Source organism: Python bivittatus, unplaced genomic scaffold (genome assembly GCF_059951505.1).
Source record: "Python bivittatus isolate LINGU-HERP-01145 unplaced genomic scaffold, Pbiv_v1 ctg000210_np1212, whole genome shotgun sequence".
NCBI lineage: Eukaryota > Metazoa > Chordata > Lepidosauria > Squamata > Pythonidae > Python > Python bivittatus.
In genome coordinates this window covers 8,466,587-8,483,045 of record NW_028277053.1, presented here as the reverse complement: position 1 = coordinate 8,483,045, position 16,459 = coordinate 8,466,587, and the positions used below count along the sequence as shown (strand labels likewise).

Sequence of the window (16,459 nt, the reverse complement as noted above, 5' to 3'; positions counted from 1 at the left end):
AACATCTTACTGCATAAAGAACTATGCCACGAGGAACTTCCTGATACATGGAGCCCTATCTCTTCAAATGTGCTTGCATTAATGCCAGATGAGAAGCTATCTTACAAGAACTTCAGTTCTAGGATCTTCCTGCTAGGGGTTTCTTCTTCTTGCAGTGACATCGGGTGTGAAAATACTTCCAGTTATCAACTCTTATAAGGAGAGGCCATTACAGAGGCTACAATGGCCACCATCAATCTTGTGCTGATTACCTCCTAGATTCTGCTATGGAATCCAGGTGGGGTAAATCCGTCCTAAAGGAACCATGACCAGATTTCAAATATTGGCATACAGAGTCATTATTCAAAGCTGTAAGGTTAACTTCTGCAGTTTGTTATTCACACACACACACACACAAATCTGGAAGAACAGAAACAGATGGCAAAGTACATAGGAAGCTCTTCAGCCAGTGCTTGCTAACCTTATGTCTTCTCTATATCTAAAGGTACATTAGACATCACTGTTCCAGAATGAGAATAGATCAAAGCGTGACTTCCCCAGCATCCCACTACTGGCTGCAAGTCTTCCAAATGTAGGTCCTTTGGATCTAAGCTGTGGCAACTTAAACATGACTGTTTCTCGATCTTTTCAAGTATTCTGCCCTGATTTACAGTTTTTACTGTGACCAGGTGAGCAGCTTCCAAGCTTCCTTCATGACAGTTCTGTATCTCATGTAAAACTGTTCACATAATATTCTGCAAGCGATCAGACAAAGGGTTCCTTCTTCTGACAGGTTGATATAATGAAGATGAACTAGCTCCTTGATCAAGATTCCCTTTGCTTGGCTGGTTAGCTTTGTTTACCAGTGCACAGAATGTCTTATTTCATAAGAAATTAAGACCAAAGTATTTGGCTTCCTGCAAACTTTCAATTGGAATTCAAGGAAGATGGTCTATAGGGGCCTTACATGTGACACTGTCTAATGGGTGAAGTCCAGGCAGGATCCTTTCTTCCCTAGGAGTTCAGCTATGACAAACAGGAATCTCCTTTGTCTGAGATGAACTCAAGACTTTACTAATAGCTGAGGTGTCACAGACACATTTCTTATCTATGTTAGCGTGTAAGAGAAAGAGGTGGGTCAGCATGTTTTTCTTACTATGAATCCACAATGAAAAATGATTGATAATGTTGAACAGATCAGGAAGTCATCCAGATAAGTACAGAGATGGATGTTTCTTATCCTGAAGCCATGCTGCTTAAGCTATTGGTGAATGTCCAAAATTCTGAATTTGGTGAAGTGGAAGATCCTGAACTGAATTGTTTCTTCCTGCAGGAAACATAATGTCTCATCAGTGCAGTGGGCCTCTGAGAAACAGATGGAAAAATTTCCATTCCTCAGACACTAGCAGATAATCTTGAGGATTTCAAGCAGCTGCAGTATCTGTGAATCCTTATTCTGTAAGATCTCAGGAGGTCCTGATTTTCTTCAGTACGTGAAGAACAGAGAAAGCTATTTTCTCTCTTGCCTAATCTCAACAATGTTTTGATGTGGAGGAAAAAAGGGAGAAAGCCCTATTGCAACTATCCTTGGATTCGGTGTCTGCTGAAAGGGACAGCACACCTGGAGCTGGTTCCTGAGCTGGATCAGGACTTCCTAAAGTGGACTTTATCCCAGTTGTTGCTTGTAAAAAAGGCTGCTCTCCCTTTTGCAGGCCTTAGCACTGTTTGGTGGAAGAGAAGTGCAAGACCATCCACATGCTGATCTGTTATTTTCTTTCTTGAGGGATCTTGTCTGGAAACCTATTCCTAGGATTCCTTGGGAAAGAAGGTTCTTGCAGCCATGGAGATTCGCAAGTGCATCTCTAGAGTCCTCCTGGTAGCAACAGAGTTTACCATTTGGCAGGAAGAAGGAAGAATAGCAGCCAGTATACAAGGTCCCTCTTGTCACTTCTTACTCTAGTATCATCCCGGCCCTTATGGAGATAACTGAGTGGCCGTGACTGCTATAGTAGACTGCAAGGGAAAAACACAAAGGCCCTACTCATTACCTAAGCCTTCCAAGAACCATGAGATAGCTTAGTGAGTGCTCAGTGAGGCCCTCCTGTTGCTTGGATCTGTGAAATCTTCTACAGGAAGGGCACGTTTCCCATCAAGATTGCCCTTTGTGTGAAAGGAGCTCACTTGACTGCAACAATGAGAAAATTTCCAGTCACAAAACTTTTACTTTATTGCTGCTGTGTGCTCCAACAGAGCTCATTTCTTACCACAAAGCAGGAATTTGAGCTGGCAAGTTTGGTGAGGCCCGACTTCCTCTAGAAGACATTTCTTCATAAACCCTACACACTTATTAGGCCTTCTGCATCCAAGATTAGCAACTCATAGGCAGCCTTCCATCTCTGCCCACAAAGGAAGAGATCAGCAAAAATCTATAGCCTTTGTTATATCTGGCCAGGAACATTTGGATTGCATTTTTTCTATTGCCAATTTATATATAAATGGTTATATATAAAATGAGAGAAAAATTAAAACCTACTTGTTGTATCAATTTTTTTAACCAATCCTCTTCCTTTGGCATGAAAAGGTACTCCAGCGGTCTTCTTGAGCTGATGCGCAGTTTCAGTAGCTAAAAAAGTTAAATCTATTTAGTATCCAACTAAAAAGAATTACATGATAATTTCAAAGAAAGCTCATATTGCAGCATTAAACTTAAGTCTATCCAGAAAGAGGATAATCTTAGGCACTAACTTTTTTTCACATAACAAATATTTTTTTTAAGTTCATATAAATAAGTCTATTTTCTAGGATGGCCAGATGCAAAACAGGAAAAATTTCTTTACTTAAGGAGTTCTATAAGATAAGTAAAAATTTCTATAGGTTCTATTTGTCAGTCAGGTATGAAAGAACCAAGACCTCCTCTTGTTCAAATTTCCTCTTTGGTGTCTGCAAAAAGAGAGGGAGAAAAAGCATCTCTTCTTTGCACTAGGGCTCTCTTGAAGTCCTCTGTCTTTGGCTTTCTATTCTTTTCATTCTCTTAAAATAAAGGTGCAGGAGGGAAAATCACAGTGCTGCAATTGATAGCTATCATCTCCCAAATCACTTGTGAAGATCACTAAAATTACAATTTGTGGTATGAAAGCCATGCTGTGTCATAGGTGCATTGAACAGTTATCAAATAGCTCTGACATGCCCCTTGTCAAGAACATCACACATCTTTTTCTTAGCTGTGTGTGCACAGCCATAGGTGATCTGATACTTACACTTCTGCAAGAGTTCTGCTCGAAGAGTGGCACTTTTGGGTTTCCGTTTCAATTGGAAGTGTTTTACTGGAGGTGTAAGTGGTCCAGCCAATGTGGTCAAGGCATTTTTATTTAAGTACTGGCATTCCAAAGGCAACATGACTGATGATTCACAATCACTCACTATATAAAATACAAAATTCATAAGAAATAAGTTTTCTTAAGCATAAAACCAACCAACCAACCAAGAAGTGAATGTATGGACTTTGGGAGAATTTGTCTAGAATGTAAACAAGAAGCAGATATGTTCTCCCCTTAATCCCCAAGGAACAGGACCCAAGCAGTGAGGAAGACTCTCCCCCACACTTACAAAGAACAGGTGGGTGCTGATGCATGGTGAGAGATGCAGGAAGAGTGCGGTGGGGGACCTGCGGGAAGGCCTTGGGGGTTGTTAGGAAGGAAGATGTTGGACTGACAAGTGGACAGGAGGCATCAGATTGGGATTGTTAAGTGACAGATGTTAAGTTGGTGAAAGTGGTTGGTTGGTTATGATTGGCATGGGTACTGTGTGCGTGAAGGCTATGTTCTAGGGCTACCTGCAGAATGCCCTGTATATTGTGGGCAGTGCCAACGGAATGTATAAATGGCAAGGACAGGATGGGTGGGTGGAGGAAAGGGGGCTAGAATTAGACTCCAGAGACAGGAAGGTTGGGCTCCCATCAAGATTGTGATGGGTAGGGGTGGCAAGTATGGCAGGGGGCATTGGGGAGACTATTACAGGAGAATGGGGACCTTCACATTAGTTGCCACAATCCTGGGCAACAGAATCTGCTAGTCTAGTTTGGAGTTCTAGAAAGGGCTTGTTAAAGGTCCCTTCTCCTTTCAAAGTTCATGGGGGTAGACCAAGCAACAGGCCCCCTCAGTGGTGACCCCCATTATTTGGCATTCCCTTTCTCTCCAGAGGAATAGATGGTCCCAACCCTGCTTATTTTTTACAAACAAATTGGAGCTTTTCTTATTTTTAACATATTTTCAGCCTTTAGTTTTCTTGGGTGCCTTTTTATATGCTTTAATCCTATTTATATTCTTTTTTATACTGATTTTTTTTTTTTTTTTGCCTTATTGAGTTCTGTGAGATGAAGCAACTGGAAAGATACCTAAAATGATGGTGGCAAAAAGTCAAAAGTAGACATGACTGAGCACTGGTATGAGCTTATACTCAAGTCTAGTTAACAGCAAAATGTCAATTCTTCTCTGGGTTTATAATGGATTCCTGACCAACGGCTCTGTTCACATAGGCAAGGCCAGACTCCCACAGGCTGAGCAGATATTTTGGGGATTTCCTTGTGAATAAAGTTGCTCATAAGGAAGTAGATAGGGTGATCAGTAGTATGAGCTTCACCACTTTTGGACTAGATCCATGACCCTCCTAGCAACTTTGGGTGGTCAGGAGAAGGGTGTGAAGCTGGATTCAGGTGGTGATAATTCAGAAGATGACAACCTCTATGTGGTACAAAGTCAAATGCAACATCTTACTGCAAATGTGAATGCATAGTTATTATTTATGTGCAGTGTTTACAGATTCAAGATAAGAAAACAATTAGTACAGCAGATGCAAACATTTGGACACCCTTTCAGTTAGTACTTCATAACACCTCCTTGGGCAGAAATAACAACTTTTAATGTTTCTTATAGCCAGACTAGAGTCTTTGATTCTTGTGTGTAGAACTCTTCTAGTTCAAAAATATTCTTAGGTCTCATTGAATGCACTGAATCATTGAATGCATTGAATCATCCCCTCTATATTGAAGCCAGTGTTGACTCCTGGCGATTGAAGTTTTCTTGGCAAGCTTTTTCAGAAGTGGTTTGCCATTGCCTCCTTTTTGGGCTGAGAAGGTGTGACTGGCCCAAGGTCACCCAGCTGGCTTAGTGGCTGAGGTGGGACTAGAACTCACAGTCTCCTGGTTCCTAGCCTGGTACCTTAACCACTGCACCAAACTGGCTTTATATTAAAATTAGCACAGCTATAATATGTGCAAATACTGAACATCACGTACGTGCATTTCATTTGACATTTCTAAAGCTGTGCAATGCTACACACAGGATGTGACAGATTTCACAGAGCTAAAGTAGTATTTTTATCTCTTTCTAGTTTTCACAAAACTTGAATTGTGCCTCCTTGCACCCAAAGACCAATGTTGCTGAATCACTTATTACAAATGCCCATCCAATCACCCTGGCTGTTCTTTTCAGACACACGGAAACCTTCAGACCAGTTTTCCCCGTAAACCGGCTACAGGGAAACAAATTTGAACTTGGAAAAATGGCACTGATCCTCTTTCAACCCTCATCCCGTGCTTGCCAACTTTAAGAAGAGAACCATAACAAGCACCAAGAGAAGATGAATAATGTAAATTCAAAGAAGCATTACCTTCTCTTTAGAGAGGCATGCCAAGTGTTCACAGGACTTCTTGAATCAGACGCTGGCAACCCTTTACACCTAGACTTGTACGTGGCACCTGGCCACAATATACATACTCACCCTTGCACATCCTTTGTCTCATCAGATCCTAAACAGGATCATTGAGAGAGAGAAACATTTTCCCTTCTGCTCAAGGCTTGGGCAAGCGAAGTAAAAATCTGCACAATAAACTCCAGGCCCATGCCAAAGGGATTCATAAGGAGTGCAGATGCTCTGCTACTGGCATCCTGCCAACTGCATGCTTACTCACTTTACCATCCCAAACAGCACTCCCTGGAACCCCATCAATCAGATGCTCCGCAGGCTGCTGGAGAAGATAACTACTGAACTGGGGGAACTTGTTGTCTCAGCATGAGAGCACTCTAGTAATCCACCAAGCAACTGCCATGGAAGAGCCTACTACTGTGCTGGGAAAGCACCTTTCTCAGTAGGGGAGCATTCTCTGGAAGCCCACCCTCAGCTGCCTCCTTGATCGCAGCGCTGTAGGGAGGCAGCCTAATTCATAACGGACCGCTCAGATAGCTGGGAGCAGTACATCAGCCAGAGATCAGAGGCTGCCTTCTTCTGCTTTTGTCATTTTTTACATCGCACAAGTAGCTCTGTTAAGCAAGCCTAATGTGTTCTAAAACTCTTTGCAAATGACAAACTACTATATGTATTTTAATTATGGTTAATAATACACAGAAATTCCCTTCAAAATGAACTATTTTGTGTCAACAATAGTGTTTTAAACATTGAAGATATAGTTTGTGTGAACACGGCTCCAATGTAAGACAAGGAAAATTCAAAAGAGGGTTACCTTTTTCTCGCAGTTCTCCTAAGATATCCTGAACATTGGGGTTCTGCTCTTCCAGATCAAGGTTAAGGGAGCCAATATCTGGAAAGGATTTTAAAATATCAGCCACCATTAAGACCCAGGGGTCTGGATCCAAAGTAGCGAGCTGGATAATTTCAGTCAGTGCACCTTTCATCTAACAAGAAAGAGGGGAAAAAAATTAAGAGTGGAATGTTCAAAATAAATTAGAACTTGTTTCTGAAGCTCTATAAAATAGATTTAGCCCTTAGTCCTTAAACGTATTTATAAACATGACCATGCAGAAACCAAGGAACAGGGCTGCACAGCCGATTTCATCCCCACATTGCATTGCCAACTCTAGTATGTCCTCAGCGTCCATGCAATAAACATAGACACCTGAAAAGGAAGTCTTTTGTATAGGTATCTGCACCCAAAAAAAGCTTCTATCTGACTGAAACTCCAACAAACATTATTAATTCTAACATACATATTATGTAATATTGAAAAATAGCTCTATAATGGAGCTACAATCTATTTTCAAAGTAATTAACACATGAAGCTGCATAAAGTCAATGAAACTATTTGCACAGTGGAGTCCTCCTTGTCTGGCAGCAGTATTCCAGGGTCCTAACTAGACATGTCTTTCAACCTTGGTACCTCATCTCTGAGATCCAGGAACTGAACCTGAGAGATTTCTCAGAGTGTAATGCAAAAGCTGTGAGTTGTTCTAGAAGAGCAAATATTTGCTTAAAGAACAAACCTTATAATTTGCAGCTGCTAGAAACTACCATCTGCAAGTTTTCCAGAAGAACAGAAAAGTATTAGACTAGATATGAAACATGTGAAAACTACTACCCTGCAGTCTATCATTAGCTTCATCGAAACAATTCGTGATAAAGAAATTTAGCTTTTTATAGCTAATGTTTTTTAGCAGGTAACCAGGACAATTCATCTCACAGTGAAGCCGAAAGGATCAACTAGACTTCATCAAATCTTTACTGAGACAAATCAAGGAGATGAAGGTGACCTTAGGAGAGGCCTGTTCCTATAGAAATGTTTATTATGGTGTAGAGCAGAGTTTTTCAAACTTGGCAACTTTAAAATGTGTGGACTTCAACTCCCAAAACTGAAGTCTGGCTGGGGACTTCTGGGAGTTGAAGTCCACACATAAATCTGGACATAAATCTAATTGTCAATGAAATGTGAAATTAAAAAAAAAACAGCATTAACAAATAAGTGAAAAAATATACCAATGACAATAACATAATGAAATTTAGAAAACTTTAATTTAGCCTTACTTCTGACTTCTCAAGCTTTCCATCAAATTGCCCAGACATGAATGACAGTGGAAGCTAATAGGAAGAAACCTAGAGAGAGTTTTCAGGCCATTCTTACAGAGAAATAATAAGACTTCTAAATTTTTCTGGCTCTGAAGGAAGTTTACATCAAGACCTGTACTCATCCCTCCTCACAGCTTGGCACTGGCAAGTTTTTCCACTCAGATCAGCAGAGTAATCCACCAGAACCACAGCCCATTTTAATTCTAGCTCCCAGGGAAAGCCATCAGCCTATGTTCCAGTCAACTGTGAAGATTGCAACATGCCATGAAGATGATTTGAGAAACCTCTTTCTTCTGGCTTTTATCTAGGCTGGGGATAGACATGTAGCTATATGGGATCTGGACACAAGCCAATGCCCCCTCTATTCCTAAACCTGCCCTTTGTGCCCCATAATCCCAGGCTCCTACTGACTATACAGACAAATCCATGCAGGTTTCTTGGAAGTAGGATAGAAGTGGCTTGCCATTGCCTTCTTCGAAGATGTTTTTCAACTTCCCAGTCTAAGCTCTGAAATTCCAGATAGCAACAAGTTCAACCCTGCTTAGCTTCCACACAGAGACCTAGTTGGCCATGTCATGCCACCTACCAAACACCATTTTTACTCCCTTATTTCATTACTTATTTTGTTCCAGTGTTGACTTTATCCAATTCATATGGATAAATACATAGTCAGCATTTCTTTAATCTATCTTTTCAAACAAGTTATATTCTTTAACTCCTGTGCTCCATCATCTTCCCTTACCTCTTTCCAGTTATGTTTATCTTCTAGTACTCCAGGTTGCTTCCTTCCCAGACTCAGCACATTAGTATGCACACACACACACCCAACACACACACGAAAAGCCCCAGCTGTTTTAATTCAAGGAATCATGGATTACTTGCTAGAATCTCTTCTCACAATTTATCCTTTTTGTAGTAGTATCTCAATCCTTGTCTTTAAGTCCCTAATTTTACATTTGCTCTTTAGGCCTTTATCTCTGTTCACCAATGAAGAGCCTGGAAAGTTGCCTACTGGAGGAAGAAGCAGTTGCCCTTGTAAACTTCTGCATTTAAGACTGATTCTACCTCTCTCACACAGCTTTGGCATAAATTAAATGACTTTTTCTATCCTAAATAGTTTCACATCTACAGTAATGAAAAGGAATATAATGCTGATCCATTCTGAGTACTATTACAGAACTATATAGCATATCCTGAATGTGCTATCATCCTTCCCACCTCAAAAAAGTGATTCTTAATTTAAAATTAATTTAAAATACAGGTATTGAGGGCCAAAGTAATTCGGGATCAACACAGTCCATAATGTAAGATTCTATTTTGCTTTACAGAATGACTTTTCTTTTGTAAGATCATGGTCATGAATTCCTCCAATAAAATTATTATGAGTATATTTCTACTATATTCCCATTCCAAAATGCAAAGCCACCCCTCATTTTTATCACTCAGTCTTCTACCTTAACACTCTATTCAGCAGGCTATCTGTATTAAAGTGGGTATTCATTCCTGATATGCATTTACTCCGAGCACAGTTTGCTGTTTAACAAAGGTTATTGTTACTCATACGAGACCCCGACATTCTTTTGTCTGCTTTATCCCAGAGATGCATGAAGATACGAAGCTGAGGCATTGAGGTTAAATGTAACATTTGTGCAACATGGGTAACTGATACAACCCTACAATTAAATTTCAGCAGGCTTATTTACTGTTTAAAAACTTTACAAATAGAATATTCAAAAGATTCAGATTGTAATTATCTTCACAGAGAGAAATTTGGTGAACTGATTAATCCGAGGTTTTTCCATCTTTGTACTTACTTACCTAGCCATTTTTTGCATGGATGCTTTTTATTTATTCTTAGAATAGCCTTCCCCAAACTTTTGAATCATTTTGAAAAGCAATAAGTTGATTATTAACAACTGAGACATGCAGTTTTATCCCTATTTCAGTATGAGGTGAAAAAGGGTAACTAGTTCAGAGCATCATTCCGGGCAAAAACTTTGCTAATGGGTGTAAGTATTTTGTACGCTATTGTAGTTTATAATTAATGTCATTTATCCTTTAAACGCCTGCTTGTTGTTTTGGAATATTATTTTGCTAAGGTTTATTTTCTACATTTAACTGTATTTATAAGAAGCCCAAGATAAGAAGAGCAATGAAAGATACCCTATATTGCATTGAAATGATACTGTCATGTAAGAGATACAGGCACTGATTTAACTTCTTAGGAACAAACATTAGATACATTTTGCAACTGGAAAAATATCCAGAACATTTAACAAAGATACATCTACTTTCAAGAGAGAAAATGTCATCATTTTTTAACATTTTGTGAAATTAGCCTGCTACCACACAAAGACCAATGCATATTCTATTTACAGATTCATCCTCTAAAGACATGAGATCCAGGAAGAAAATGGTGAAAAAGGGAGGCAGGGAGAAGCTTTGAAGTAAAGGGGAAAATAAATTAACGAAGGAGATGAAAAAGCTTCCCAAACAGAGGAAGAAACGTAAGGGTCAATAAAATCAAGAAGTAGAATGAAATTTAGCAAATTAGTGTTTGATGAACAGAGAGATTAAGAAGTGGAATTGCCAAAAGACAGAGGAACAAATTCAGCAGTTCCTGCTATGTTCTTGTGATTACCATCTGTTTAGATGAGGCTTCCATTTTTTTCTTTTTGATGGCACATCATCCTGACTAGCTTTTCCCACTTTTGTTGGCAGAAGAGCCAGTGAGGTCCAGGGGAAGGAAAAGGCATGTGCACGTGCACACACACTCCCTAAGGCACTGACCTCACGCCTAAGCCTACAACAAAGGTCTTAGAACAATCTCCACTGGCACCAATGGAGAGAGCAGGGACAATTTTTCAAAGGCTCACAGCTTTGGTGAAGAAAAGGCTCCATACAAAGAGAAACTGTCATTCCATATAGCATAACTGCTATCCAAAATCCTCCGTTGATATTAGCAGAAACTACTTTAAAGCCTTGTGGAGTTAAAGAAAAACATACCCCTTTTCCAGTGTTGGAGAAACCAGACATATCAGAAAAACCTTCAACCCGAGGAGAGGTACCCCATTTATTTGGACAGGATACTGAAGATGCCTTATGTCCAGAGAGATTACATTTATGAAAATACATACAAGGTAAAAAAAAAAAAAAAAAGCCTCAGTGATCAGTTTTTGGAGAAAGCAGCAGGGTAATCTACCATGGTAATCAAAACTATCTTTTTTGAACCCAGGATGATTCAACTGCCAAGTCACAAATTAAAAAGCTACTTTTCCCACAACAACTGTAGCTGAAACAGTTTACACACTTCCTCCACTTTAACTACAAATGCAGGTGAGAATAATGTTAAAACACAAAGAAGGAAAACAAGATGAAATTGAGAATAGAGTCAATGAATATTTATTTTGCACACTCAGCAATGCTACAGAAATTAAAAGAATACAATATTTCAATTTCAGCTCTTATACCAGTCCAACATCATGTCCTAATATTTATTCATTCATTCATTCATTCATTCATTCATTCATTCATTCATTCATTCAATTTCTATAGTGCCCATCTCAGACCAGTGACTCTGGGCGGCTAACAACAATCAAAACAGTCAACACTTAAAACGGTACAAAAAATTAAATATAAACACAGCCAAGAGATCTTTTAAAACCATTGGTATCAGCACAACCATGAAACGGGGCCCTTCACATGCTCGGGGCCCCAGGCCTGGGCATAAAGCCAGGTCTTCAAGGCCTTCTGAAAAGCCAAAAGACATCCTAATCTCAGGAGGGAGGATGTTCCAGAGGGCAGGTGCCACAGTGGAAAAGGCACATCTCCTGGTCCCCACCAGCCGACATTCCTTGGCTGATGGGACCCGGAGCATGCCCAACCTGCCAGACCAGATTGGACGGGTAGAAACAACTGGGAAAAGATAGACCCTAAGGTAACCCGGTACCAAGCCATGAAGGGCTTTAAAGGTGACAACTAGCACCTTGAATTGCACCCAGAAACACACCGGCAACCAGTACAGCTCCTGAAGCGGTGGTGTTACATGTGCCAAGTAGGTGGCACTATTTACAACCCGGGCAGCTGCATTCTGTACCAGCTGAAGCTTCCGAATGTTCTTCAAGGGCAGCCCCATGTAGAGCACATTGCAACAGTCCAAATATGGAAGTAGAAGCCACACTATGGCTGCAGTATCATTCATATTTACTTGGAAATAAAACTCAAAGCACCACAATGGAATTTATATCTGAGGTGGGTTGCACCTGTTCTTAAACATAAAGAATACAGAATTGTATCAAACAAGACTCTACAAATACAGTGGTACCTCTAGTTACGAACACCCCTCCTTACGAATTTTTCGAGATACGACCAGCTCCGGCCCCAAAAATTTACCTCGACATGCAAACTCCACCTCAAGCTACGAACCGGATCCGCGGCCATTTGCCCTGCTGCCACGTGGTCGCGGCTTCCTGTGGGCGAGATCGCGGTAGCAAGGAGACATTCGGTGAGGCTTGTGGTGTGTTTTGTGGCGCTTGGAAGGTGTTTGGTGTGCTTGTCAGCATGGCTCCAAAGAAAATGCAGAGCAGGCTTGGCAAGAATAAGGCTTTGAAGAAAAAAGTGACGATCGAACTGAAGAAGGACATTATAGAAAAGCACGATCGTGGTATTCGTGTGACTGATCTGGCCTCGGAGTACAAGATGGCGAAGTCGACCATCTCAACTATTTTGAAGAATAAAGATGCCATCAGAGGAGCTGATGTGGCAAAAGGAGTAACGATCTTAACGAGGAAGAGGACACAAGTGCTGGAAGAGGTGGAAAAGCTGTTGTTAGTGTAGCTGAATGAGAAACAGCTGACAGGCGATAGCGTGAGTGAAGCTATCATCTGTGAAAAAGCCAGGAAACTGCACAGTGATTTATTGCGGACGAACCCCTCTACCAGCGCAGAAAGTGAGGAATTTAAAGCCAGCAGAGGCTGGTTTGAGAAATTCTGCAAGAGAAGTGGCATCCACAGTGTGGCAAGACATGGTGAGGCTTCCAGTTCTGACAAGGCTGCTGCAGAAGCCTACAAGAAAGAATTTGAGGACTTCATGAAGGCGGAAGGATACGTCGCTCAGCAAGTGTTCAACTGCGACGAGACAGGGCTCTTCTGGAAGAAGATGCCAAACAGAACCTACATCACGCAGGAGGAAAAGGCACTGCCAGGGCACAAGCCCATGAAGGACAGATTGACCTTTTTGCTGTGTGCGAACACAAGCGGCAACCTGAAAATTAAGCCGCTACTGGTGTACCATTCCCAGACCCCTCGGGCGTTCAGGGAACCCAGTATGAACAAGGCCAGACTGCCTGCCATGTGGAGGGCCAATGCGAGAGCGTGGGTCACAAGGCAGTTGTTCATGGAATGGCTGCATGAGGTGTTTGCACCCAGCGTTAAAAAATATCTTTCTGACAACCAGCTCCCTGAAAGGTGCCTTCTTCTGATGGACAATGCCCCGGCACACCCTCCAGCCTTGGTGGATGATATGGACGCCGAATACGACTTCATAAAGTTCAAGTTCCTCCCCCCCAACACGACACCTCTTCTGCAGCCCATGGACCAGCAAGTGATCTGCAACTTTAAGAAGCTCTACACAAAGGCGCTCTTCACCAGGTGTTTCAATGTCACTGAGGAAACATCCTTGACTCTGAAAGAGTTTTGGAAGAAACATTTCAATGTCCTCCACTGCATCAGCCTCATTGACAAAGCCTGGCAAGATGTCACCTGCCGGACCTTAAACTCAGCCTGGAGGAAACTGTGGCCAGAATGTGTCGCTGAACGTGACTTTGAAGGGTCTGATGCAGAGATAGTGGAGGAGATTGTGTCCATGGGCAAGACCATGGGTCTGGTTGTTGATGATGCAGACATAGAGGAACTTGCTGAGGACCATAAGGAGGAGCTGACCATGGAAGAACTTGCTGAGCTCCAGAGTGAGCAGCAGAAAGTGCTTGGCGAGGAGCATTCCACTGAGGAAGAGGAGGACGGGGAGGAGGTGAGCAGTGAAGTGATACAATCCATCATGGCGAAATGGAATGAGTGCCAGGATTTCCTTGAGAAGCACCACCTCAACAGAACTGTGACAACCAGAGCGTTGAACATGATGAACAACAACGTGTTCTCTCATTTCCGGAGGGTTATGCAGCGCAGGAAAAAAACAACTGACTTTAGACAGGTTTTTCCCAGAACTGAGCCTGCAGCTAAGAGGCAAAGAAGAGAGGAAACCCCTGAAGGAGATCTCCCCGATGTCCTTTTGGAGGGGGACTCTCCCTCCAAATAATAACTGCCTCCTCACCCCATTCTCCCTCTTCATACTGTGCTGTACTGTACTTTTTTTCATGTTTTTGTGGTTTAAAAATAAAATGCATATGTTTCAGAACTGTTTAACCATATGTGTACAGTGGGGCAAAAAAGTATTTAGTCAGCCACCAATTGTGCAAGTTCTCCCACTTAAAAAGATGAGAGAGGCCTGTAATGTTCATCATAGGTATACCTCAACTATGAGAGACAAAATGGGGAAAAAAATCCCGAAAATCACATTGTCTGATTTTTAAAGAATTTATTTGCAAATCATGGTGGAAAATAAGTATTTGGTCAATATCAAAAGTTCATCTCAATACTTTGTTATATATCCTTTGTTGGCAATGACAGAGGTCAAACGTTTCCTGTAAGTCTTCACAAGGTTTACACACACTGTTGCTGGTATTTTGGCCCATTCCTCCATGCAGATCTCCTCTAGAGCAGTGATGTTTTGGGGCTGTCGCTGGGCAACACGGGCTTTCAGCTCCCTCCAAAGGTTTTCCATGGGGTTGAGATCTGGAGACTGGCTAGGCCACTCCAGGACCTTGAAATGCTTCTTACGAAGCCACTCCTTTGTTGCCCGGGCGGTGTGTTTGGGATCATTGTCATGCTGAAAGACCCAGCCACGTTTCATCTTCAGTGCCCTCGCTGATGGAAGGAGGTGTTCACTCAAAATCTCACGATACATGGCCCCATTCATTCTTTCCTTTACACGGATCAGTCGTCCTGGTCCCTTTGCAGAAAAACAGCCCCAAAGTATGATGTTTCCACCCCCATGCTTCACAGTAGGTATGGTGTTCTTTGGATGCAACTCAGCATTCTCTCTCCTCCAAACATGACGAGTTGAGTTTAGACCAAAACGTTCTACTTTGATTTCATCTGACCATATGACATTCTCCCAATCCTCTTCTGGATCATCCAAATGCTCTCTAGCAAACTTCAGATGGGCCCGGACATGTACTGGCTTAAGCAGGGGGACACGTCTGGCACTGCAGGATTTGAGTCCCTGGCAGCGTAGTGTGTTACTGATGGGAGCCTTTGTTACTTTGGTCCCAGCTCTCTGCAGGTCATTCACTAGGTCCCCCCGTGTGGTTCTGGGATTTTTGCTCACCGTTCTTGTGATCATTTTGACCCCACGGGGTGAGATCTTGCGTGGAGCCCCAGATCGAGGGAGATTATCAGGGGTCTTGTATGTCTTCCATTTTCTAATTATTGCTCCCACAGTTGATTTCTTCACACCAAGCTGCTTGCCTATTGCAGATTCAGTCTTCCCCGCCTGGTGCAGGTCTGGGTTTCTGGTGTCCTTCGACAGCTCTTTGGTCTTGGCCATAGTGGACTTTAGAGTGTGACTGTTTGAGGTTGTGGACAGGTGTCTTTTATACTGATAACAAGGTCAAACAGGTGCCATTACTACAGGTAACGAGTGGAGGACAGAGGAGCCTCTTAAAGAAGTAGTTACAGGTCTGTGAGAGCCAGACATCTTGCTTGTTTGTAGGTGACCAAATACTTATTTTCCACCATGACTTGCAAATAAATTCTTTAAAAATCAAACAATGTGATTTTCTGGATTTTTCCCCTCATTTTGTCTCTCATAGTTGAGGTATACCTATGATGAAAATTACAGGCCTCTCTCATTTTTTTAAGTGGGAGAACTTGCACAATTGGTGGCTGACTAAATACTTCTTTGCCCCACTGTATACATTGAACCTTATGGGGGAAATTTGCCTCGACTTGCGACCAAATTCGGAGGGCGGATTAGCTGTATTTACATTGAACCTTATGGGGAAATTTGCCTCGGGGTGTGACCAAATTCGGAGGGCGGAACGGATTAACCGTATTTACATTGAACCTTATGGGAAAATTTACCTCGACTTGCGACCAACTCGACTTGTGATCAGAGTCACGGAACGGATTAAGTTCATAACTAGAAGTACCACTGTACCTTGTTATTTAGCTAGAGGTGACAATGAACACCAATGAAAATAGCATTACCCAAGTGCTTTCTATTTGGACAAATATCTTTCAACAATCGTCTTTTACAATGAACAATTTGGAAAAGGTGTTCTTAATGATTGTACAGCATGGCACAATTGGCAGGTTTATATAATTGTAGTATAACAGATAATTATATTCAATGAGTTAAGATAAGATAGCTGGGTAATGAAACGTTTGCAAGAAAAGAACCAAGCTTAGAGAACCCCAAGGACTCCACAATTATTTCCCTCCCATTTCCCAAAGTCTGCAGAATAAATATATTGCTCCTGAAATTTAGTTACTATATTAAGAAACCATTC

At 41.6% G+C, this 16,459-nt stretch overlaps 1 protein-coding gene across 1 annotated transcript in view; it reads right to left on the bottom strand.

Moving 5' to 3' along the window:
- The window catches only part of NELFA (negative elongation factor complex member A), a 37,432-nt gene that overhangs the window by 13,936 nt on the left and 7,037 nt on the right, over positions 1-16,459 (bottom strand). Inside the window, exons 2-4 of the mRNA XM_007428314.4 lie at positions 6,497-6,668; positions 3,237-3,398; positions 2,513-2,602 (exon numbers count right to left, since the gene is read on the bottom strand). Coding sequence (XP_007428376.2) covers positions 2,513-2,602; positions 3,237-3,398; positions 6,497-6,668 — 424 coding nt within the window. The remainder of the gene's footprint in view (positions 1-2,512; positions 2,603-3,236; positions 3,399-6,496; positions 6,669-16,459) is intronic.